General features: G+C 42.9%; 1 protein-coding gene across 1 annotated transcript; it reads left to right on the plus strand.

Annotated features, from left to right (window-relative positions):
- The first annotated feature begins 1,255 nt into the window (after positions 1–1,255).
- On the plus strand, positions 1,256–25,979 carry HMGCS2 (3-hydroxy-3-methylglutaryl-CoA synthase 2). Its single transcript, XM_043459421.1, has 10 exons — positions 1,256–1,424; positions 7,946–8,400; positions 11,861–11,986; positions 12,569–12,733; positions 14,491–14,656; positions 17,138–17,308; positions 18,513–18,619; positions 19,226–19,351; positions 20,601–20,712; positions 25,538–25,979. Exons 1-9 carry the CDS (start codon positions 1,321–1,323, stop codon positions 20,705–20,707), a joined length of 1,527 nt encoding a protein of 508 aa, XP_043315356.1. The 5' UTR covers positions 1,256–1,320; the 3' UTR covers positions 20,708–20,712; positions 25,538–25,979.

The following is a 25,979-nucleotide window of genomic DNA, read 5'->3' on the forward strand; positions in this document are numbered from 1 at the left end:
CATCTGGTCCCATCACTTCATGGGAAATAGATGGGGAAACAGTGGAAACAGTGTCAGACTTTATTTTGGGGAGCTCCAAAATCACTGCAGATGGTGACTGCAGCCATGAAATTAAAAGACGCTTACTCCTTGGAAGGAAAGTTATGACCAACCGAGATAGTGTATTAAAAAGCAGAGACATTACTTTGCCAAGATAGATACGTCTAGTTAAGGCTATGGTTTTTCCAGTGGTCGTGTATGGATGTGAGAGTTGGACTGTGAAGAAAGCTGAGCGCCAAAGAATTGATGCTTTTGAATTATGGTGTTGGAGAAGACTCTTGAGAGTCCCTTGGACTGCAAGGAGATCCAACCAGTCCATCCTAAAGGAGATCAGTCCTAGGTGTTCATTGGAAGGACTGATGCTGAAGCTGAAACTCCAGTACTTTGGCCACCTCATGCGAAGAGTTGACTCATTGGAAAAGACCCTGATGCTGGGAGGTATTGGGGGCAGGAGGAGAAGGGGACAACAGAGGATGAGATAGCTGGATGGCATCACCGATTTGATAGACATGAGTTTGAGTAAACTCTGGGAGTTGGTGATGGACAGGGAGGCCTGGCATGCTGCGATTCATGGGGTCGCGAAGAGTCGGACACGACTAAGTGACTGAACTGACTGAACTGATGCAACAAGAGAAGCCACGGTAATGAGAAGCCCATGCGCTGCAACAAAGAGTAGCCCCTGTTCAGCACAACTAGAGAAAGCCCACAGGCGCAATGAACACCCAGTGCCACCAAAAAATAAATATATGAATGAATTTGTTTACTTTTAAAAATTAGGTTGACCAAAAAGTCCACTTGGAGTTTCCATAACATCTTACAGAAAAACCTGAAAAAAATATTTGGCCAACACAATAATAACAGGTAACTAGACAGAGAGCTTCCTGAACTGCCGAGTGAGAGTAATTCAGACAAGGGTTCAAAGCAGACTAGGTGGGGGTACCCTAGGATCTGTTACAAGGAGCACCATGGCCTCCTGAGGTGGCTGAACATAAACAAGGCTGCCACAAGAGCCCAAGAAAAGGAGGTATCAGCGCCACCCTTTCCCACACATGCCCAGGAGCAGGGCAGCTATGTACATGTTGGAGAGATGATGTTTTTCTTTGACTCGCCCATATTCTAAATGAGACCTTTTACCCAGTTCTAGAAGCCACAGAGCCTCGATAAGCAGGGGCAGGGCTTCCGGAGGCAGGAGTCTCCGGGATCTATAAAGCCCGAACCAACACCACTGGGCATCTCCCCCAAGGACTGTGAATCGCTGGCTTTCTGCTCACTCCTCCAAAAATGCAGCGGCTGTTGACTCCAGTGAGGCAGGTGTTGCAAGTGAAGAGAGTGATGCAGGAAGCTTCCCTCTTGCCTGCCCGCCTTCTCCCAGCAGCCCACCCCAGGTGAGTCTCGCTGGTCCCCAGGACTGCACGGGTTACTCTTTGAGAAGCAGCGAGGAACCAGTAAAAGAGAGGCATGAGGGCTCATTAGAATCCCAGTCAAAAGTTGACAAGTCTCGGGCACAGCCTTAGGTAACCCCAAGTTAACCTCTCAAGGTCTCAGTTACCTCATCTCTAAACAGACAGCCCGGGTATGTTTACAGAATTCCGGGATATCAAACCTCTGCCCCTGCTGATGTCAGCAAGACACATTTTACTCCCCTAGAGTCACAAAGCAGTAGAAATATCAGTATCAGGGCCCCCCAGCACTGTTTTCACCTTTCACCCAAGCCCTGCTGAGACCTTCAGGATGCTGTTTCAACTGCAGTGTTAGTAAAACCAGCTGCTGCAAGTCACTGCAGCCAGATTCAGGATGGACTGAGGATAAGGAGGCGTCTCTCCGCTCTCTGATTTCGGGAAAGGGGAACATGAGTGTAAAAGATAAGCGTTTGCCTGTGTGTGTGCAAAGTGCTTGTGCACAGAAGCACACACACACTCCTTTCCTTTGTAAACATTCTCCCAGTTTGGCCCAAGTATTAGCAGTCTCCCAGCATTGATGTAACGCAGCAACCACTAGCAGCCTAGGGTCCCTAAACTATCCACTGTACTTTAGGACTAGCCTTTTCTTACCTCCCATCTCTACATCAAGTTCCTTGGATAGGTTTTTAATATTTATTTATTCATTTATTTATTGCTGCATTGGGTCTTTTTCTTTTTGACTGCACTGGGTCTTCATTGCTGGGTGTGGGCTTTCTCCAGTTGTGGTGAGCGGAGCCTACTTTAGTTGCAGTATGCGGGCTTTTCATTGCAGTGGCTTCTCTTCTAGTGGAGCATGGGCTTTAGGTGCACAGGCTTCAGTAGTCGCAGCACATAGGTTCAGTAGTTGTGGCACATGGGCTTATTTGCTCCATGGCATGTGGAATCCTCCTGGACCACATGTGTCCCCTGAATTGGGAGGCAGATTCTTAACCACTGGACCACCAGGGCAGTTCCCGAGTGTGCGTGCTAAGTAGCTTCAGTCATGTCTGACTCTTTATGACCCTGTGGACTAAAGCCCACCAAGCTCCTCTGTCCATGGGATTCTCCAGGCAAGAAAACTGCAGTAGGTTGCCAAGCCCTCCTCCAGAGGATCTTCCCAACCCAGGGATCGAACCTGTGTCTCTTACATCTCTTACATTGGCAGGTAGACTCTTTACCACTAGTTCCACATGAGAAGCCCTCCATGAATGTTTAGAAAAACAACTTTGGTCCAGGGTCTTCCCTCGCCAGGTACCAAGGGAACCTGGGTGTGTGGATGTGTCGGGTGACACTCCCTAGCCTTTTTATTTTCTTCATGACTCCCCACCTTCCTCCACACTCTCCTCCACCCTCTGCATACAGGCCGAATGTCCCAGAATTTAACCTGGTTTTGTGTTTGTGAGGAAGGGATTGACGTATATTTGCCTGTTTCAATAAGCAATCATTGGCTTCCCACCAGGATTCAGACCTCAGTCCTCACCAGCCTGTCCCACTTCTGACGTCCTGGGTTCAAACACTTGGAATCAGGGTTCACATTTCCTTTTTAGTGTCCGCACGGTTCATCCCGTTTTCCACGGCCTGGTGGGTATTAAGAGTTCTCCTTATGACTCTCCTTGTCTCTGTGCATCTGTTCCCTCTAACCCACCCTGCATCAGCTCTAAATCTACCAGAAGGACTGCTCCCGCCCTGTGTGCTTCACCACCTTTAAAATTAAGGGGGAACTGTGCCCTCCACTTCACGGTTCCCCACCTGCTTTCCTCATGTGTCATCCCCCTACTCCCCTTCGCTCTCTGCTCCAGGTATCCTTACCTGTTCAATCACCACCTGCTATAGCAGTGTCTCTGTAGCCGCCCCTGCCAAACTCTTCATCAGCAGAAACTCCACTCATGCATCAAGGTTGACTTCAAATCTAGTCCCTTCCATGAAACCATTCCTGGTCCTCCCCCACACAGATCTCTGCTTCCTTTGAACTCCTGTGGGCTTTTTTGTGACCTTTAGCACATTCTGACTCTCTGTTGGGTTACATAGTATGTATGTGCTCCTCTCATTCCTCTCACTGGCTCCCAAAAACCTTGAGCTCCTTTCTTCCCAATCCCTTCACCCCCACAGCCCTCCAGGGCACTGTGCCTAGCATGTAATAACTAATTTTGAAACACAAAAGAGGCGAGAGGGAATAAAGAAATAAAAGTCTGATGCATGTTCTTGAACCAAGCAACACCAGAACAAAACCAGTTTTAAACTAACCAAAGCTATTATTTGCTTTGTAATTAACTTATTTATTTAAAAAAAAATTTGTATTGGAGTATAGTTGTTATGTTGTGTTGGTTTTTGCTGTAGAGAAAAGTGAATTGGCTATACGTATACTTGTATACCTTCTTTTTTGGATTTCCTTCTGATTTATGTCACCACAGAGTACTGAGTAGAGTTTCCCGTGGTATACAGTAGGTTCTTGTTAGTCATCTATTTTATGCATGGTTTCAGTGATGTCAATCCCAATCTCCCAGCTCACCCCATGCCTCCTTTCCTCCTTGGTATCCATACATTTGTTCTCTATGTTTGGGTCTTTATAGTATTCTTTGTTATTGGAGTATAATTGCTTTACAATGTTGAGTACGTTTCTGCTGTACAATGCAGTGAATCAGCTGTATGTATTCATATATCCCCTCTCTCTTGAGCCTCCTTCTCACCCCGCTCCTTCCCACCCCTCTAGGTCATCACAGAGCGCAGAGCTGAGCTCCTGTGCTAAACGGCACATTCCCACTAGCTAGCTATTATACACATGGTAGTGAATGTCATTCCTAATCTCCCAGTGCGTCTCAGCCTTCCCTCCCCCGACCCTCAGCTGTGTCCACAAGTCCGTTCTCTACAAATATTCAGTTCAGTTCAGTTCAGTTGCTCAGTTGTGTCCGACTCTTTGCGACCCCATGAACTGCAGCATGCCAGGCCTCCCTGTCCATCACCAACTCCCAGAGCCTACCCAGCTCATGTCCACTGAGTCAGTGATGCCATCCAATCATCTCATCCTCTGTCATCCCCTTCTCTTCCTGCCCTCAATCTTTCCCAGCATCAGGGTCTTTACTCAGCAACTAAAAGGAGTGAATTAAGGTCATTTGTAGAGATGTGAATGGACCTGTTATACAGAGTGAATTAAATCAGAAAAAGAACAACAAATATTGTATATTAATGCATATATATATGTATTATCATTTAGAGAAAGTACACAATTAGATGGATACTCTTAAATCCTGTAGTCTTATGTTTCTGGAAATGTCTACATCTTTTCTTCAAGGCTCTGGAATCCATTTCCAAGTAATAACCTCCTACAAAGACAGTTACAAAAGTTACCAAGAAATTTATTCTTGGAACCTTTCCTTGATACTTGAGATTTCTCACTGGGGAGAGGAATGGAGTGAGCTTAGAGAAGACAGAGAGAGAATGCTGCTGCTGCTACTAAGTCACGTCAGTCGTGCCCGACTCTGTGTGACCCCATAGACAGCAGCTCACCAGGCTCCCCCGTCCCTGGGATTCTCCAGGCAAGAACACTGGAGTGGGTTGCCATTTCCTTCTCCAGTGCATGAAAGTGAAAAGTGAAAGTGAAGTCGCTTAGTCGTGTCTGACTCTTCACGACCCCATGGACTGCAGCCTACCAGGCTCCTCCATCCATGGGATTTTCCAGGCAAGGGTACTGGAGTGGGGTGCCATTGCCTTCTCTGGAGAGAGAGTGAGGATGAGGGCAAGCCCATTCAAGCACTGGACTGAGATCTGGCTAGCTATTAGTTCCTAGTACTGGGGGCTCTTCCACAAACGTTTGAGAGTACAGATTCCACTTATTTGAGTGGCACCAAATAAATAAGGCAGAGAACTAAACTTGGATCCTCCCTTGTGCAATAGGAATAAACATTTACCACTTAGACTCACTATCTTGTGATCACATGATCCACATTTTGCCTCCAAGCAGTCCTTCAAAATTACCTCTGTTATAGAAAAACTGGCGTTAAGAGAAGTCCTGAGTCCTAAGGATGATGGGTGGATACATTCCATCTGAACTACAATTTCTGCTGCAAAGAGCTAAATTGATAAGCCTGCAGAGCCATCTTATCACTTCCACCATCAGGAATTCTGTAGCCAGATGCAAGTCAAAGGAATCTGGCAGCACTCAGGACTGAAAGGACAGAGTATTTCTTTAAAAAAAAAAGATTTATGCATTTATTGGCTGCACTGAGTCTTCGTTGCTGCTCTCAGGTTTTCTTTAGTTGTGAGCGGGGTCTATTCGCTGTGTTGAGCAGGTTCTGATTGCGGTGGTCTCTCTTGTGGTGCACATGCTCTAGGGCACTAGAGCTTCAATAGTCGCAGCCTGTGGGCTCAGTAATTTCCATTCCTGGGCTCTAGAGCACAAGCTCAGTAGTTGTAGTTCACTGGCTTAGTTGCTGGGCAGCGTGAAGGATACTCCCGGAGCAAGGACCGAACCCATGTTCCCTGCATTGGCAGGTGAATTCTTACCCACTGAGCCACAGGGGAAGCCCCAGGGCAGAATATTTCTAACACATGAGAAACTAAGAAGTTACCCTGGGCATAACACTTCACCAATGTTTGCCTTGCTTTCAACATCTGGAAAATTAAAAACATTTCTAAAGTAACTGGCTTTCAGGTACTTTTATATGGAACAAATGGAAGATGTGCTTGGTGAGTTCTTTACTGCTAGCTAGAAAGAGAAATTCCAGATCTCCAGGGGGATTAGGAATCCGGATTGAAAAGAGGTGGTGGCCTCCAAGAATATTGGAAATAAAAGCAAAAATAAACAAATGGGACCTAATGAAACGTAAAAGCTTTTGCACAACAAAGGAAACTATAAACAAGGTGAAAAGATAGCCTTCAGAATGGGAGGAAATAATAGCAAATGAAGAAACAGACAAAGGATTAATCTCAAAAATATACAAGCAACTCCTGCAGCTCAATTCCAGAAAAATAAATGACCCAATCAAAAAGTGGGCCAAAGAACTAAACAGACATTTCTCCAAAGAAGACATACAGATGGCTAACAAACACATGAAAAGATGCTCAACATCACTCATTATCAGAGAAATGCAAATCAAAGCCACAATTAGATACCGTTACACGCCAGTCAGAATGGCTGCTACCCAAAGGTCTACAAGCAATAAATGCTGGAGAGGGTGTGGAGAAAAGGGAACCCTCTTACAATGTTGGTGGGAATGCAAACTAGTACAGCTGCTATGGAGAACAGTGTGGAGATTCCTTAAAAAACTGGAAATAGAACTGCCATATGACCCAGCAATCCCACTCCTGGGCATACACACCGAGGAAACCAGATCTGAAAGAGACACGTGCATCCAAGTGTTCATCACAGCACTGTTTATAATAGCCAGGACATGGAAGCAACCTAGATGCCCATCAGCAGATGAATGGATAAGAAAGCTATGGTACATATACACAATGGAATATTACTCAGCCATTAAAAAGAATTCATTTATGGATAAAACTGGAGCCCATTATACAGAGTGAAGTAAGCCAGAAAGAAAAACACCAATACAGTATACTAACACGTATATATGGAATTTAGAAAGATGGTAATGATAACCCTATATGCAAAACAGAAAAAGAGACACAGATGTACAGAACAGACTTTTGGACTCTGTGGGAGAAGGCGAGGGTGGGCTATTTCGAGAGAACAGCATTGAAACATGTATATTATCAAGGGTGAAACAGATCGCCAGTCCAGGTTGGATGCATGAGACAAGTGCTTGGGGCTGGTGCACTGTGGTGACCCAGAGGGATGGGATGGGGAGGGAGGTGGGAGAGGGGTTCAGGATGGGGAACACATGTAAATCCATGGCTAATTCATGTCAATGTATGGCAAAAACCACTACGATATTGTAATTAGCCTCCAACTAATAAAAATAAATGAAATAAATAAATAATTAATTAATTAAAAAAAGAAAAGAGGTGGTGGGTCCAGGAAAGAAAGTTTATCTCTTCCCTCTTTACTGACCCTTCTCCACTTTTTCTCTCCTTCCATTTAGAATTGCCCTTGGAACATCCTTGGAGATTCAGTGGTTAAGACTCTGCCTTCCAAGGCAGAGGGCATGAGTTTGATTCCTGGTCGGGGCACTAAGGTCCCACATGCCACAGGGTACAGGCAAAAATTAAAAAGAAAAAATAGAATTTCCCTCTCAGCCTTCTATATTCCCACAGCCTTTGCTTGTTCCACATGTATTTAGCCATAAAAATACCAAACGGACCATTACCAAAGATAAAAGGGTAAATTAAACAGAAAAATACAGTGATTTTAAATTTGTATTCATTGATAAAAATAGAACAATCCTAAATTTGTATCTATCTGATATCTTCAAAATATATTTTCAAAAATGAATGAAATGATTGCTGTATTGTCTTTTAAGGAAACTAGCTAGGGACCACTAACGGAATTTTGATTGTTTTCTCTGTTACAGTTTTTCTACAGTTCCGGCTGTCCCCTTGGCCAAAACAGATACTTGGCCCAAAGATGTGGGTATTCTTGCCATGGAGGTCTACTTTCCAGCCCAGTACGTGGACCAGACAGAGCTGGAGAAGTTTAACAAGGTGGAGGCAGGGAGGTACACCGTGGGCTTGGGCCAGACCCAGATGGGCTTCTGCTCGGTCCAGGAGGACGTCAACTCCCTCTGCCTGACGGTGGTGCAACAGCTGATGGAGCGCACGCAGCTCCCCTGGGACTCCGTGGGCCGCCTGGAAGTGGGCACTGAGACCATCATCGATAAGTCCAAGGCTGTCAAAACAGTGCTCATGGAGCTCTTCCAGGACTCAGGCAACACTGACATTGAGGGCATCGATACCACCAATGCCTGCTACGGTGGCACTGCCTCCCTCTTCAATGCTGCCAACTGGATGGAATCCAGCTCCTGGGATGGTATGTGCTGCCAGAGGCCTTGTGTAAGAAGGGAGCTGGGGTAGATGCTGAAGCCTCGGTTTTGCTTCTCCGTTCCCCGGGTAGGCTCATCCACGGAAGAAAGGACACATTACACACACAGCTGTTGTGATCATCCAACGACCACAGGGACAGCAACCCCTCAGACTTGGATGGTTTCGTACAGTTATTCAGGGAGCGTGTTCACATAGCTATTCACTGAGTCCTCCTCACACCCTAGGGAGTGGATGTCAGACCTGTTTTATGGATGAAAAAAATGGAGAATCTAATAATTTACATGTCGTGTGTGGCGGGAGCCGGAAACCAAACCAAATTCAGTGTATTTCCCACTTCAGTGTTCCTGTTTCTCTAAGGTTTCTCTTAAGTCTCTAAGGGACAAAGAGATTGGTGATGTTAAAAGGTTTAAACAAGTGTAGGCATTAAGGAGAAAGCACCCTGATAAAAATAGACCCAAAGAATCACAGGACAGACTACGACACAGGGTATTTCTACTCTCTCTCCCTTGCCTGGTTCCTAGAAGAATTAGAAACCTAATTCTCTAACTTTATCAATAACTAATGACAAGTCCCTTAACCTCTGAGAGACTAGGAGTTTTTATTTGCCTACCTGCTTTCCAGGGCTGATAGGACTAAACATGGTATCAATGGAGATGTGACAAAACAGTTCCTAAACAGACAAGGCCCTCCATTTACTAAGTTGGAAATTAGAACATAAAACTTTAGAAACCATAATAAGCATTAATTTAAAAATTAATTATGAAACCTTGACGTTGGTGGGGATCTTAGAGATTATCTAATCCAGTACTCCTCATAGAGGCCAAGAAGAGTTTAAGGGCTTTTCTCTGTTCAGGCAGCAAGGCAGTACAATTCCATACACCCGTTCAGTGTTTTTCCAATTGCCCTGCATGGCCTCACCATTAATAGTTCCATTGATTTGTGATGTTCCAGACTCTACATCCTCAAATCTGTCCTTACAGTGCTCTTGCTTGGTATTTGTATTATTACCTCTCCAGCAGCCCCTATTACCAACACCACCAATCTGTCAAACCAAGCCTTTAGTTACAGAGTACAAATTAAAGACAAGGGACACTTGCCAGCTTTTAGTGATGAATCAGAGCCTATATTTGGGGGCATTATCAGCTTTAAGCATGTCATTTCAAATGAGTAGATTCTGCTGAATGGTTGGGTATTCCACAGGAGAGGGCTGCGAATGCATCCTTCTTTAATGTGTTGTCTTCTTGGGAAAAATATTAAACAAACATTATGAAGTGAATTGTTAGTCTGTACTTTCACAAAAAGCATATTTAAGTTTGAGCCTAATGGCAACCTCCAAGACCAGACAAGGCCAGTGTAGATGTGATTTCTGCTTCTGAACTGGCCAACCATCCACCTAGGACCTTTAGAAGGAAGGAGGTGGATCTGGAGCTCACCAAGAAGTTTTGAACCACTCCAGAGAGACAGCAGGGTATGGGGGAAGGAAAGAGTGGTACTGGCTTGTACTGCCTGAGAGACCTAATTTTCCTTGCCTTTTATTATGAAGGTAAATGAAACCTACAGTGTATATGTATATATGTGTGTGTGTACATAGATAGACAAAAAGGTTCAAAGTAAAGAAAAAATTCCTTTTGACACCCCATTACCAATTCCCAGAATTTAATCCTCACAGTTTCCATGGATTCTTTCAGAAATTTTCTATGTATATCCCTGTAAGCATATACTTATATATTCATTTTTTAATATTGCACGTTATTCCTCATATTTACTATGTCTTAGAGGTTAGTCTATAGATATCTCTAGATACATATAGGGTCTACTCATTCTTTTAAAAGACGTTATAAATTCTATTGGATGGGTACACCAAACCTCAGTCCCATATAGATGGATATTTAGATTGTTGTATATTTTTTGCAATTATTATAAAAAGTGTTAATATTTAAGACAGTAGCTTTGCATGCTCATAAATATATGTTGTAAGAATAGATTCCTAGAAGTGGAATTGCAGGATCATTTAATTAAAAAGTTTGATAGAATGTGCCAAATTGCTCTTCAAAATGTACTAACATATTGTTGGAATGTACTTTCTAACTTCAAACTTTCTAATCTTTGTCAGTTTAATAAGTAAAGTATAGTATCATTGATTTTCCTTTGTTATTATAAGAGAATTTTGATATTTTTATGATTTTTATCGACCATTTTCCTATTATATATCTTTCTGATGAGACATTTATCTATGAAGGAAAATAATTTTTTGTTGGCTTTAAGTATTATAAATACATCCCCAGTTTGTCTTTTGTATTTCTGATAGAAGGTTTTCATTTTTAAGTAATCAAATTTACTGATCTCTTCCTTAATGGCTTGTATTAATAAATACTCTTCTATAGTTTCCAAACTTTATATAACATATAAATTTTGCTTATATATGTTATGTTTATTTATTATATATTTATCTTATACTTCTATATATTATTTTTATATTCATATATATAAAATTAGGGAGAAAAAATACTGTTTTGTTGGAGTGGTTAAACAATCTTACCAGAAAATTCTTGGGTTTCAGTGAATTTGGGTTGGAATTCTGATTAAATCCTTATCCCATCATCTATTAGTTGTGTGACTTTAGGCAAGTGACTTAAGTTCTCTGGGTCCCAATTCCTTTGTCTATAAAGAGGAGATAACTGTTCCGACAGGTTAGGTAGAATACCAAAAGTTCTGCCATGTCTTTCCACATACCCACGTTTGGGAGCAAGCAGTACTAGATGAAGAAGTAACAAATAATATTCAAGACAACAATTATTTATTGAATAATCATCTGCCTATTATAGAAGTAGCTTCATAGATCATCTACATTAAATGTGGTTACTGAACATTAATTCTTTTCACAAAGAAAGTGGTACTAGATTTTTCAAAGCACCCTGTTTAGGATCCAGTCAGAACTGAGTTTGAATACAAAATTCCATATTCACTAAATAGGTGACCTTAGACAAATTACCTGAATTCTCTGGAAGGCAATGTCCTCCTCTACAAATGTTGACATTACCTGACTCAATGGATTGTTTAAAGGATGGTTTGAGGATAACTGGTGTCTAGAATTTCAAATATTAGTTTCCTTCCCATCCTTTGGCCTTCTGTGATTTGGAAAGAATTTCCACTATAGCACTACAAAGAGTACAAACCTAATTATTTTCAAAAGTGCTAATTTATGAATTTTTTTTTTAATAAATGAGGAATTTTTATAGCCTGAGTCAGAGAACACAGAGTTTTGACATTGCATTTCTAAAGCAATGTCATTTACACTTCACTAGAGTGTAAGTTTCATGGGGGCAGGAATTTTTATTTTGGTTCAGTGATCTATTGCCAGTACCTAAGATTGTGCCTGGCATAGAGGAGGCTTTCACTTTACTGGAGATTTGGCAGTAATAATAATAATTTTTTTCTCTTTACAGGTCGCTATGCACTGGTGGTCTGTGGGGACATTGCAGTCTACCCCAGTGGTAACGCTCGCCCCACAGGCGGGGCTGGAGCTGTGGCCATGCTGGTTGGGCCCGAGGCCCCTCTGGTCCTCGAGAGAGGTTTGTAGTAAACGGTGCAATAAACGCGATACGAGGGGACTGCATGGCATGGCCAAATGCGTAGCTCTTAATTCTAAACTGGCATATTCAGGGCTGAAGGATGGACTTGAGGATGAAACCGCTTGCCTTCAAAAGACTAGACTGGGGAGCAGAGCGCAGGGAGAAAGGGAAGAGAAGGATCAGCAAGGTGGCTTCATCTACACCGTCACACATCAGGATAATGGGGTTTGGACTGAATGGCATTTGTGCTGCTGACAAGGACCCTTTGGGAGCTAAACTGACCATTGAAAATGAAAGGAAATAATTGGATATAAAGTAAGAGCTGTTCTTCGAGACTTTTGGAGTCTGTTCCAGATTTCTTTAAGCCCATATAGGTGTGGAAATAGAAATATACATCTCACTTATAAAAAGGCATTCATCTAATTAACTCCCTTTGAACACCTGAGGGGTAATCAGTGGGCTTTGGGCTTGGGCATGAGACAGATAAAGACCAGGGGGCTGCTTGTACATGGGTCTCCCACCCTCTCTGCTCAATGTGGGTTTCACTGTGCAGTTTCTGAATCCCTCTGTGTGCCTCACCAGGGCTTAGAGGAACCCACATGGAGAACGTGTACGACTTCTACAAACCAGATGTGACTTCAGAGTACCCACTGGTGGATGGGAAGCTCTCCATCCAGTGCTACTTACGGGCCCTGGACAAATGCTACGCATTCTACCGTCAAAAGATCGAGAAACAGTGGAAGCAAGGTATGGGGCTCAGAGGGCTGAAGTCACGGACTCTCCTTACATGAGGCTGAGAGTGTGTCCTAAACTCTTAAGACAAGGACTCATTTCACCTCTGCAAATGATCTCAGGAGAATTATTTCACATCTTCTTCTTACATGCTTCCCTGGGTCTAGGCTGAAGTCCCTTTGGAAGTCATCCAAAGTCAAGTATGAAATTGCCTTTAACTTGTACTGAGTGAAAGAAAGTAAACAACCCTAACCTACCTGAAGCCTGTAGGTGTCAACCACCTGGGGAGGTAGTGTGTGAGTCAGAGTGACCATGTCTTGTGGATGATAGAATTCATTTCTGTTGAAGTCAGGAGTGATTTGCCTCAATTTATAGTTTGCCACCTTTTAAAGTCTGATTGATGTAGAAAACTCTTACCTATATTTCAATATACTTAAGTGTTATCAGTAATTTTCCTTCTCTGCATGGTAGCTTTGCAAGTTAATTTTATTTTCACCTTTGGTTTCTGAAGTTTTCTGCTAAAAAATATGTGCTGATTTCATAATCAGATAAGAAATAAATCTTATTTTAAAAATACAGAGAAACTTACCTACCTTAAAAAAAAATAAAAAGGCTCTTATCTGTTTGGCTATGCCTAGCTGGGTGTCTGAAAAGGGCAGATTTCAGCGTGGGAAAAGGCATGTCCTGAAGCATCAGAGCACAGACGCTCTAGGGGTGGCCTAAAGCATCTTGGCCCTTTCCACTGCACTGGGTGGGATGCAGTTTGCCCCCATGAGAAAGGAGTCAACTTAGACCTCTCAGCCTCTGCTCACCCATTGTAAAATTGCTACTGGCTAATTGGTAGCTCAAATGGTGAAAAGTCCACCTGCAATGCAGGAGACTTAACCCGTGGTCGGGAAGATTCCCTGGAAAAGGAAATGGCAACCCACTCCAGTATTCTGGCCTGGGAAATCCCATGGACAGAGGAGCCTGGCAGGCTACAGTCCATGGGGTCCCAAAGAGTTGGACACAACTTAGCAATTAAACAACAACAATTGCTCTGGCACCCTCTGAACTCATGATATTTTAATTTTACTCCTCATTCTCATATGGAATTTGATCAATGCTGCTTTGAATCTCAGCACCAAACTGTAAACTTCCTAAGGGCAGAGGGCGCATTACTCTTCTCTTTGGAGTGAAAGAGGGTCTGGAGTGTAGAGTCAGAGACACTGGAACCTAAAGCCAAAATCAACTGTTTTCAAGCTGAGTGACCTCAGACATGTAACTTAGCTTCGTATTTTGGAGACCCTGTTTTCTCCTCTGGAAGATAGAGAAAATAATACAACATGAGGTTGATTTGAGGAATTATCTGTCACAGAAGTTGGCAATGGCAGAAAGGAAGAAAATATTTATTTCTTTTCCTTTTTCATGAGTAGTGTGCATGCAAAGTCACTTCATTCCTGTCCAAATCTTTGCAACCCTATGAACTGTAGCCTGCCAGGTTCCTCTGTCCATGGGAATTCTCCAGGCAAGAATATTGGAGTGGGTTGCTGTGCCCTCCTCCAGGGGAATCTTCCCGACCCAGGGACTGAACCCACATCTCTTACATCTCTGTGTTAGCAGGCAGGTTCTTTACCACTAGCACCACCTGAGAAAGCGCTTAGTAAAATGCTTGTAAAATGAACAAGCTGTGTGTTCACTGTCGGGAGGAGCTCGTTCTCTGGGAGGCCTTAGAACAGGTAGATCTCGGAAAGGGTCACACTGCATCCTTGCTTTCACACTTCTTCTTCCAGCTGGCATCGATCGGCCTTTCACTCTCGATGATTTGCAGTATGTGATTTTTCACACGCCTTTCTGCAAGTTAGTCCAGAAATCCCTGGCCCGCCTGATGTTCAATGACTTCCTGTTGGCCAGTGGTGACTCACAGCCTGGCATCTACAAGGGGCTGGAGGCCTTCAGGTGAGTCCTCTTCAGGAGGAGCCTAGAGGCTCAGGAGGGGTGAGAAGGAAGGGGCTTCCTCATGCCTTGAATCTGGACGACTAGCCACTCCTGTGGGGTAAAAACAACAATCCTCTAACAAAGTAGAAATGACATCAAGTCCTCGTGTGGGTTACTGGGTTATTGTCTACATAAGGACCTCACCTTGTATCTCAGGGAGCAGAGGGACCCTGCTGGCAGCTGTCAATCAGGTGACTTTAGGAAGTTTCAGAGAATAAGAAAAAGGGAAAGGGAGTGTGCCTAATTCATTTGGGCAATAAACATGTTATGAATGTCAACTGTGTGTCAGGCATCATATGAAACTCTAGGGACATAAAAGTGGGTGTGACTCCATGCTCCCTGCCTAGAGGATCTCACAGTCTGTACGGGAACACCTAGAAGCAAATAATCACAGTGCAGGATGGCAACTTGGGGAAGGTCTGGTCTCATTCTCACTTGCCATTGCCTTAAAGAATGTCTAACTTGTTGCCTCCACCCCCTCATCTATGAAAAAGGGATAGTCCAACATACTCCCCTTTCTTGAATGTCAATAAAACAGGGAAAATGCTGTTTATTGATGCAATACTCCAAGGCATTTAGAAAAAAAGAAACTTTGACACAAAGAGATCTCATTGGGAAGGGAATCTTTCCCTTTCTTCTTGGTATCTTTTCATTTCAAGTTTTAGAGTTTTCTACCAACATCTGTCCCAATTTCTAACTACTACCGCTAACCCTGCTATTAACTAACCAAAACAGCAAAGTTAGCACAAACACTACTTCTAAGACTTGCCCCATGGAAAAAATTTTAACATATACCAAAAATAATAGGCTAATATTTTTAATATATGAAAGTTTCATCAGTAATAAGATAAACCCACTAAATAGAAGATATGGACAAGAAATTTCCTCAGGGAAGAAATGCACATATGCATATTTTTAAATGTGTATGCCCATTAGTAATGTATATAAACAAGTTAATGTTTTCTTTATGTGTGTGCTTAGTCACTCAGTCCTGTCTGACTCTTTGCAACCCCATGGGCTGTAGCCCACCACGCACCTCTGTCTCTGGGTATTCTCCAGGCAAGACTACTGGAGTGGGTTGCTGTACCCTCCTCCACGGGATTTTTCCAACCCAGGGATTGAACCCAGGTCTCTTGCATTTCAGGCAGATTCTTTACCAACTGAGCTAGGACGGAAGCCTAATATTTTCTTTACATAGCCTTTAAAATTTTTGAATACCCAGACTTAAGGCTATGAGAAAATGAGCAATAGTGGACTGATTTGGGGGAGTAATAAGGAAACATGAATCAAAAGCCTTAAAGATGTGCATAACTTTTGGCTCAGTAATTTCACCTGTTTAAAAGAACATGTAGTTATTTCTCAAAAAAGCGGAAAAAAAAAAACCCAAAAACCTACCACATGACCCAGCAATTTCACCCCTGGGTATACATTTGGAAAAAACAAACAAACAAAAAAAACCATTAATTTGAAAAGACACCTGTACTCTGATGTTCAGATCAGTATTATTGACAATGACCAAGATGTGGAAGCAACCTAAGTGTCCATCAATAGATGGACAGTGGAAGAAGATGTGGTTTAGATATACAGTGGACTACTACTCCATTAGACAGATATTGGGCTTTCCTGGTGGTTCAGCAGTAAAGAATCTGCCTGAAATGCAGGAGACACCAGAGACGCAGGTTCCATCCCTGGGTCAGGAAGATCCCCTGGAGGAGGGCATGGCAGCCCATTCCAGTGTTCTTGCCTGGAGAATCCCCAGGGACAGAGGAGCCTGGCGGGCTACAGTCCATGGGGTCACAAAGAATCGGACACGACTGAGTGAGCACAGACAGATATCAGTGGTACACGCCAACAGATATACAATGGTATAAAACAGGCTACATGTTTTATAGGATGTATTGTACAACATGGGGAATATAGCCAACATTTTGTAATAACTGTAGATGGACAATAACTTTTTAAAATTGTATAAAAAAGATTTTAATGGAAAAAAAGTGTTTGTTTCATGAAAAAAAAAAAAAAACATGTAGCTATTCACTGCTTCAGCTAATGAGGATAGAAAATGGGGAGTTTGTTTAAAGAGGGCTACATCCTATCATGGTCTATTTGGCAGTCTTTAAAAATAATGCTATAGGAGATGATTTCATGTTATAGAGAAAATTAGTTAAGAAAGCATGCTAAACAGAATGTATAGCATGTTTTTATTTTTCAATAAACTATAAAAGTTGGAGTGGATTCCGTAAGAAAACTATGACTGATGCTCTCTCTCTGAGCGGTAAGACTATTAGTGACACTTCCTCTATATTTTCTGTATTTCCAAACATTCTATAATAAAAGCATGTGTTCCAAAGTCTTCTCTCCAGTAGCTATTATACTCTCTGCTCGCTGCCTTCTTCCTTCATGTGGCTTCTCATATGGCCTGTTCCTTTGACTGCCTCACAGGGGGCTAAAGCTGGAAGACACCTACACCAATAAGGATGTAGATAAAGCATTTCTAAAAGCCTCTCTGGACATGTTCAATAAGAAAACCAAGAACTCCCTCTACCTCTCCACGTACAACGGGAATATGTACACCTCATCCCTATATGGATGCCTGGCCTCACTTCTGGCCCAGTGAGTACTGCGTCTGTCCCTACCTCCTCTTACTCTGGCCTCTGGTCTGAAGGGTCAACCGAGTTTCATTCCTTTTCTCGTACAGAATTTTTTCAAAAAGGAAAGAAGGAAGGAAGGAAGATGAAAGAAATGTATTTCAAAGGTGTATGTGTAGGTAGATTGACCATCAGTATTAAACAGTGGTTCCCTGGTGGCTCAAAAGGTAAAGAATCTGCCTGCAATGCAGGAGACCTAGGTGTGATCCTTGGGTAGGGAAGATTCCCCTGGAGAAGGGGATGTCTACTCACTCCAGTATTTTTGCCTGGAGAACGCCATGGACAGAGGAGCCTGGTGGACATGACTAACACTTTTTCCAAACTGAAATGCATGTATCATGCCAGCAGATGTGCAAGATCTATTTGGATACATCAAGAAAATAGGAGAACTTTTATGCATATTTTTATCTCATCCGTTTAAAATGTCTGTACTCAGTAAAGCATTGTGATTAAGAAAGTCTAGCTTTTGAATCCACAATTTATGTTCAAATTTCTTTACCACTTACGAACTTTGACCTTGGAAAAATGACTATTATGGTCCTCATTTTTCCCAACTATAAAACTTGTATAATAACAATACCTACGGTCTAAAATTTTGATGAATGTTAAATATCAAAAGCAATTAAAACAGTAAAAGCTTGGCAGGTGCCCCAGTGTTAGTTTTTATTTTTATAGATATTCAATTTTGTGGAGTTTATAAGAAAATACTTATAGTACATGTATATAACATAAGACAAAATATATACAAGTATGATTGGACTTGTTCAGATTTTTACTAACTTGGAGATAATTTAAAAATTTACATCCCCTGAAGCATTGCCAATCAACATGGAAGGCTTGAGGCGAATCCAGTGGTCTGATCCCCACTTGGAGGTAACTTCAGAGTTCACTGAATTCGTCTAGTCTTCATGGATAGGGAGAAGTTCCTTTTATATCCCAGAAATTCTGTTGTGCTCACTGTGACTTCTGTATCTTGGATTTTAGCTGTTCTCCTCTTGGCAAGTTTTCATCCTTTTGGGCCTACTCCCAGGATTTTCCAAAACTCCCTCTTTGTGTAGAGTGTCCAGAGCCCATTTCTAGTTGCAAGAGATTGACTAGCTGGTGGTTTATTTGCAGAGCAGAATATAATGCTGATGTGTTTTCCTGGGCTTTGATTTCTCTCCTTGTAGTCACTCTGCCCAAGACTTGGCTGGCTCCAGGATTGGTGCCTTCTCTTATGGCTCTGGTTTGGCAGCAAGTTTCTTTTCTTTCCGGGTGTCTCAGGATGCTTCTCCAGGTGAGTCTAGTCTTTTGATCAGGCACCTCTGGCCAGTTTTCGTCTGGTAAAAGAAACCATTTTCTGCTTCACCACTACTAACGCTCCCATCTTGACAGAATTATGTTGTGACTAAGAACAAAGGAAAGCCCTGAAGGGATTTAAGCAATAGAATGAGTTTGTCTATTTTATGTATTCAAAGCACTTCCCTGGCTACTGATTAGAGACTAGATTGTTGAGGAACAGAGGTGTATATGGGGAAACCAGTTAGTTAGTTTCAACAAATAGTCTAGGCAAGAGGTGGTCATGGTTTGATTACAACTGATTAAAGAAAAGTTGATGGGTTTGAGATATCCAGTAAACGTGTGCTGATTATTTTATGACGGATGTAATAAAGGGCGTACATCAAAGCACTAAATGGGATACACCTTGGCTAAATGAAGGTCTGCCTTAGTTTTTGCTAACGCTGTGTTTGATGATCTTGATCATTTCTTGACATTCTAAGGCATACACTGAGCACTTTTCCTTGGAGCAGCAGCTTCCACAGAGCTGACTCTATTTTGGACTCGTGATTGGTAGCAGTGATGACAATGATGTAAGTTTATGGGTCTTGCTTTTGCTTTCCAGGCTCTCCGCTGGAGAAGCTGGTAACCAGTGCATCAGACCTGCAGAAACGTCTTGCCTCCCGGAAGCGTGTGTCTCCTGAGGAGTTCACAGAAATAATGAACCAGAGAGAAGAATACTACCACAAGAGTAAGAAAAGAAAGGTGGAAGGAGAGGAGGAGAGGGCAATTTTTCTCAGCTTCTATGCCAGTAGCTGAGTGGCAGGAATTCATCAGAAGTCTAGAATATAGCAAGTGAGAGTGATGATTTCTATGATATATGATTGGGAAAAAGGTTTGTTTGGTGCAAAGGGGGACAAACTGGGGAAGCAGAAGGCAGACTTGGGAAGAGGTAGGAGGCAGCATGTGGCTTCCCAATACAAAACATAGATAGCCACCCAAAACAGGATACATACTGGATAATGAAGTCCCATGGAAGCCAGATGTATGGTCTTTGAAAATATTGATAGTATCTAAGCAATGGTTGAAAATGCCCAGACTTTGGAGCCAGAAATCCAAGTCAAAACTGACCTATGACACTTGCCCTCTATTTTTGAGAAAATTATTGAACTTTTCTGTGTTGCTTCCTTTCTAAAACTATACCAACTTTGCAGGATTGCCAGAGATTAATGAATTAATTAATGAATGATGTTATTGGCAAATTCTACCGTTTCCTTCCAATCGCCCCCTTTCCTTACCAAATATAAAACAAACTACTGCCGCCAAAAAGCAACAAAGGAAAAGTAAACCGAAGCTAAATTTAAGACTGGAGAAACCAAAGGGTGATTTTTAAACCAGGGTAACCATATTTTTTTAAGCAAAACTTGGGACCCATGATTTGCACTGAAAAGAAGACTGAAGTTATGGAACTGAGAATGTTCCAAAAAAACCTAGACTTAGTAGTTAGTCAGTTTTTATCTGGAACCAGGGACAGGTTAGACCAAAAAAGAAGACATTAATATAAAAATAAGGCCTCTGAGATGAATGTTAATGGACAAAGCTTTGAAATACTACAGAGAATCAGAATTGGAAAACTTCGGGCTAGGAAGGAAGTGTCTATTAGAAAACAGGATGCTCTGAGGTACCCCTCAAGGTCAGTAGCTTCAGTAGAAGGACACGAAAAAAGATTTCAATGGAGGATTTCCTGTTTACTGTAGGAAAGTGATATATCCTATAATAAAATTTCTAGTCAACAAGTCTTAGGTACTAGCCACAAAACAGCTGCTTCTGGTTCTTCTGCTATCCCAGAGCTCTGCTGGGTGCAGACAAGGAGACCTCACCACCCCTTACAGCACAACCAGGAGAGCGCCACATGAAGCTCTAGATGTCCGTGTTACCATTTTCTCTTCCTCAGCCCCATAGAGCCCTTTGTGAATACTGCCTTCCTTCTCGTTCCACAGTGAACTTCTCACCACCTGGTGACAAAAACAGCCTTTTCCCAGGCACTTGGTACCTGGAGCGAGTGGATGAGCTTTATCGCCGAAAGTATGCCCGGCGTCCCGTCTAAAGGTGGTGAGTGAAATTTTGGAGTATTAGTGGCTTAAAGTTTTTCTTCTGGGCAACAGATGCAGTTTTTTTTTTTTTTTTTTCACTTCTTTTGTATTTTTATTGGGAATGTAATTGCTTTACAATGTTATGCTTGTTTCTGCTATACAACAAAATGAATCAGCTCTATGTATTCAGATATCTCCTCCCTCTTAGACCTCCCTCCCACCCGCCACCCCGATTCCACCCATCTAGGTCACCACAGAGAACCTAGTTGAGCCCCCCTGTGTTATATAACAGATGGAATTCTGAGAGCGTAAAAGGCCAGAGAGTTTTAAAAAAAAATATTCACAACCTAAATGTTGAGAGTTATGTTTTATTTGGTGGAAATTTTTAAGACTTCAATCTGGGAGTCAGCATCTCAAGTAACAGAGAGCTGCTCCGAGGACCAGGTTATATACAAACTTTGTAATGGGAGGTAGGTAGTCTGAACTTCAAAAGATGATTGCTAACTGAAGAAAACCAAATATCCCAAGTTAAGGAACTTAGCACTTTTCCGACTTTTCTGGCTTTTCAGCATCTGGGAAGATGCAAGAGTATGGGCTCACTGAAATCATTCCTTTGATATACACCTCAGCTATCTAGGGCTAGATATCACAAGATTTCACAAGTTTCCTCAGGGCTCACATTAGAGGGCTGCAGTCTCTGACACTGTGACATCCTTTGTTTACTCATATGACAGGCAACGTTCCATTTATCAGCAGCTTTCAAAATGACCAGAGGTGGGGAGTTCACACCATGATGACCAAGTACAGATCTTCGGGCTCTTTGCCTACAAAAGGCAAAAGCTGGGGGAGGGGCATGTCCTTAAATCTTGAATCTGAAAAAAGACTCAACTTGTTCATCTGCTCTCCTCCTGATAAGAAGGTTGATAGAATTAGAAGCTTGATAGAAACAAAATTAGCATCTGTAAAGGGAAGCGGGATGTGAACCTGAGACTCTGGAACTCAGTACTCCAAAGAGGGAGTCAGTAACAAAGGTGAACAGCATCAGAGAAGGTACACACCAGTGTTGGAGACAGGTTCATAATGTAGCAGGTTCTGGGGATTCTGGGAGAGCCAGCTGGAGAGAGCCTTGGGCTAAGGGGCTGTGAGCAATCCCTCCTTCGTGCGATTTCTTCTGGGGAGCAGTGAGATTTGGGGAGTTAGTGGGGAGGGGTGTGAGGAGAGAAGAGTTTGATGGAGGAGGACTGAGTCAGAAAGAGAACTAAGAGAATTCTTTATGGTACTGTTTAAAGGAAAATCAAAGAGTGGGAATTAGAATCCTGTAGTTCACCCACCCAGGAATCTGCCTTCAGTTTATCTTCCAAACTGGTAAGATGAGCAGAATGGAAGAGCAAGAAGCAATTTCTTTTGTGCCAAATGTTTTTCTGGTTTTTAAATTTTTCCCCCACTTTGGAATATGAAGGGGGAAGACTAAAAAGGCTTGCCAAGACCAGGGTAGGGAGCAGGGAAAGAGAAGGAAGTCCCAAGTAAATGAGATACCCAGATAAAAAAGGGCAACTGCAGGTAAGGCGTGTCCTCCGTTCACTCCGAACCACTGCCAGCATTCCGGCCCCTTTGGGGCAGTTGAAGTGTGGCCTGAGATGTTACGGGCAAGGCAGGTGGGCAAGGGGCAGCAGGCTCCACAAGCAGACTCTTCAGACTTTGGCCCTACCTGGGGGTCAACTGTTTGCTTATCTGTTGTATGTTTGTAATGTGATTCTTAAGGGCAAGTCAGTGGCAAAGAGGGAGTCATTAACTATATCAAGCTAGTTCAGTCAACAAAAACAGAGTGAGAGGGGAGCAAGAGAGAGAGAACTGGGAGTTTTCAAGGGGGAGTTTCCAAATCAGGTTCCCTCTGTCTCCTGGTCCACGAGGTTGTGAAAGTCACTCAGTCATGTCTGACTCTTTGCAACCCCATGGACTGTATAGTCCATGGAATTCTCCACGCCAGAATACTGGAGTGGGTAGCCTTTTCTTTTTCCAGGGTATCTTCCCAAACCAGGTCTCCTGCACTGCAGGAAGATTCTTTACCAGCTGAGCCACAAGGGAAGCCCAAGAATACTGGAGTGGGTAGCCTATCCCTTCTCCAGCAGATCTTCCCAACCCAGGGATCAAACTGGGGTCTCCTGCATTGCAGGTGGATTCTTTACCAACTGAGCTCTCGGGGAAGCCCGGTCCACAAGGTTAGGCAGCACTGTATCTACAAAGAGAAAAGCTGGAGCTCATCCTCGTCTCACAGGAACAACGAGCCTACACCATGAGATGTTAGCTGAAACAAAGATTTTATGTCAGCATGATGCTCTGTGGAGCTCTGGCTCTGCACTGCCCACTCTCCTCTCCCTTCACAGACAGGACATGTCATGGGGACCTTGCCCATCTCGCAACCTTGGCTCCTGGGGCAGTGGGCTCAGGGCACTCAGGTGTCTAGGTTTGTTGCTAGAGGGTGTTGACTTGAAAAATAGCTACAACCTAAAAGTTGAGAGTTATGTTTTATCCAGTGGGAATTTTGGGGACTTCAAGTCAAGGAGACAGCATCTCAAGTAAACGTGAGGGGACTGCTCTGAGGAGGTGAGGGAAGAAGCCAGATTATGTAGATGTGTTTTAAAACAAAGGGCAATAGCCCGAACATCAAGAGATTATTTTTAAAAGAAACCAGATATCCCAAGTTAAGGAATTGAGCTCTTTTCTGTGCATTGTGGTTGTTGCTGTTCAGTCACTCAGTAGTGTCCTTCTCTTTTGCGACCCCATGGACTGCAGCATGCCAGGCATCCCTGTCCTTCACCATCTCCTGGAGCTTGCTCAAATTCATGTCTATTGTGTTGGTGATGCCATCCAACCATCTCATCCTCTGTTGTCACCTTCTCCTCCTGCCTTCAGTCTTTCCCAGAATCAGGGTCTTTTCTAATGAGTCAGCTCTTTGCAGCAGGTGGCCAAAGTATTAGAGCTTCAGCATCAGTCCTTCCAATGAATATTCAAGACTGATTTCCTTTAGGATTAACTGGTTTGATCTCCTTGCAGTCCAAGGGACTCTCAAGAGTCTTCTTCAACACCACAGTTCAAAAGCATCAATCCTTTGGTGCTCAGCTTTCTTTATGGTCCAATGCTCACATCCATACATGACCACTGGAAAAACCATAGCTTTGACGATGCTGATCTTTGTTAGCAAAATAATGTCTCTACTTTTTAATATGCTGTCTAAGTTGGTCATAGTTTTTCTTCCAAGGAGCGAGCGTCTTTTAATTTCATGACTGCAGTCACCATCTGCAGTGATTTTGGAACCCAAGAAAATAAAGTCTTTTACTGTTTCCATTGTTTGCCCATCTATTTACCATGAAGTGATGGGACCAGATACCATAATCTTCATTTTTTGAATGTCGAGTTTTAAACCAACTTTTTCACTCTCCTCTTTCACTTCCACCAAGAGGCTCTTTAGTTTCTCTTAGCTTTCTGCCATAAGAGTGGTGTCATCTGCATATCTGAGGTTACTGATATTTCTCCCGGCAATCTCGATTCCAGCCTGTGCTTCTTCCAGTCCAGCGTTTCTCATGATGTACTCTGCATATAAGTTAAATAAGCAGGGTGACAATATACAGCCTTGACATACTCCTTTCCCTATTTGGAACCAGTCTGTTGTTCCATGTCCGGTTCTAACTGTGGCTTCTTGACCTGCATACAGGTTTCTCTGGAGTTAGGTAAAGTGGTCTGGTATTCCCATCTCTGTAAGAATTTTCCACAGTTTGTTGTGATCCACACAACCAAAGGCTTTGGTGTAATTAATAATGCAGAAGTAGATGTTTTTCTGGAATTCTCTTGCATTTTCTATGATCCAACGGATGTTGGCAATTTGATCTCTGGTTCCTCTGCCTTTTCTAAAACCAGCTTGAACATCTGGAAGTTCTTGGTTCACATACTGTTGAAGCCTTGCTTGGAGAATTTTGAGCATTACTTTGCTAGCATGTGAGATAAATGCAATTGTGTGGTAGTTTGAACATTCTTTGGCATTGCCTTTCTTTGGGGTCAGAATGAAACTGACCCTTTCCAGTCCTATGGCCACTGCTTTTTCCAAATTTGTTGGCATATTGAGTGCAGCACTTTCACAGCATCATTTTTTAGGCTTTGAAATAGCTCAACTGGAACTCCATCACCTCCACTAGCTTTGTTTGTAGTGATGCTTCCTAAGGCCCGTTTGACTTCAGACTCCAGGATGTCTGGCTCTAGGTGAGTGATCACACCACTGTGGTTATCTGGGTCATTAAGATCTTTTTTGTATAGTTCTTCTATGTATTCTTGCCACCTTTTCTTAATATCTTCTGCTTCTGTTAGGTCCATACCATTTCTGTCCTTTATTGTGCCCATCTTTGCATGAAATGTTCCCTTGGTATCTCTAATTATTTTGAAGAGGTCTCTAGTCTTTCTTATTTTATTGTTTCTGTGTATGGGAAGATGCAAGAGTCCGGGCTTACTGAAATCACCCCTTTCATATGCATCTGTTATCTGGGGCCCCATATCCTGTGTTTTCACATCTTGAGTTCTTCAGGGCCCCCTGTAGGCAGTGGCTTCCCCTGATGTCTGCCAGGTATTCTTCTCCTTCTTGAGTGCCCTGGAAGACTGGAATTGCTGATGACTGTGACATCCTTGCTTATTGATGTGGCAGGAAATACTCCATTTCTCAAGGGGCAGTGGAACACCCAGACCTAGGGATGCAGTTTAGGAGAGCCCGCCTTGGGCAAGGAGCAGATGTGGGAATGGGATTGCCCAGGGTGAGGCTCATGATTGATGTCCTTCTTTTGTTTCTTTAAATTTTACAGATCTGTGGAGAGTTTCCTGGGAAAAGTGCTACAGAACATCTGCCCTCTTTCAACTGTATAACCCCCCACTCTTAGCTGGTAAATAGATTGCATTGGACACAGCAGCCTGTAAACACTGGCCCCATGGAGTGAGGGGCCATCCTTAATGGGTCCTTCTGCCTTTCCCTGCTGCAATCACTGTCATGGGCTTGCAGAGCCCTCTATGAAGAGGTGGCGGGACAGAGGGGAGACTCAGCCTTGAATCACAGACCGAAAGTGTGGCGGCTCCATTGTCTCCTTCAAGATCCAGATAGCTCGCCTCTCGTTTGTTATAGCTTTTCATTATTGTTATTATTACATTTCCATGCTGTTATGTCTTTGTCTCTTAGGGTTTTCTGTGAATTTCTAAATTCCATGATTGGTACTAAGCTAAAAGAACACAATTAAAAAGCAAAGAAGGAGA

Source organism: Cervus canadensis, chromosome 2 (genome assembly GCF_019320065.1).
Source record: "Cervus canadensis isolate Bull #8, Minnesota chromosome 2, ASM1932006v1, whole genome shotgun sequence".
Lineage (NCBI taxonomy): Eukaryota > Metazoa > Chordata > Mammalia > Artiodactyla > Cervidae > Cervus > Cervus canadensis.

What these genes read in the sequence shown, in the direction of transcription:
- HMGCS2 (XM_043459421.1), top strand. Translation starts at nt 1,321, where the DNA reads ATGCAGCGGCTGTTGACTCCAGTGAGGCAGGTGTTGCAAGTGAAGAGA. An exon ending in CCCTCTGGTCCTCGAGAGAG is followed by an intron (nt 11,987 to 12,568) that starts GTTTGTAGTAAA and finishes GTGCCTCACCAG; the next exon opens with GGCTTAGAGGAACCCACATG. An exon ending in CGAGAAACAGTGGAAGCAAG is followed by an intron (nt 12,734 to 14,490) that starts GTATGGGGCTCA and finishes TTCTTCTTCCAG; the next exon opens with CTGGCATCGATCGGCCTTTC.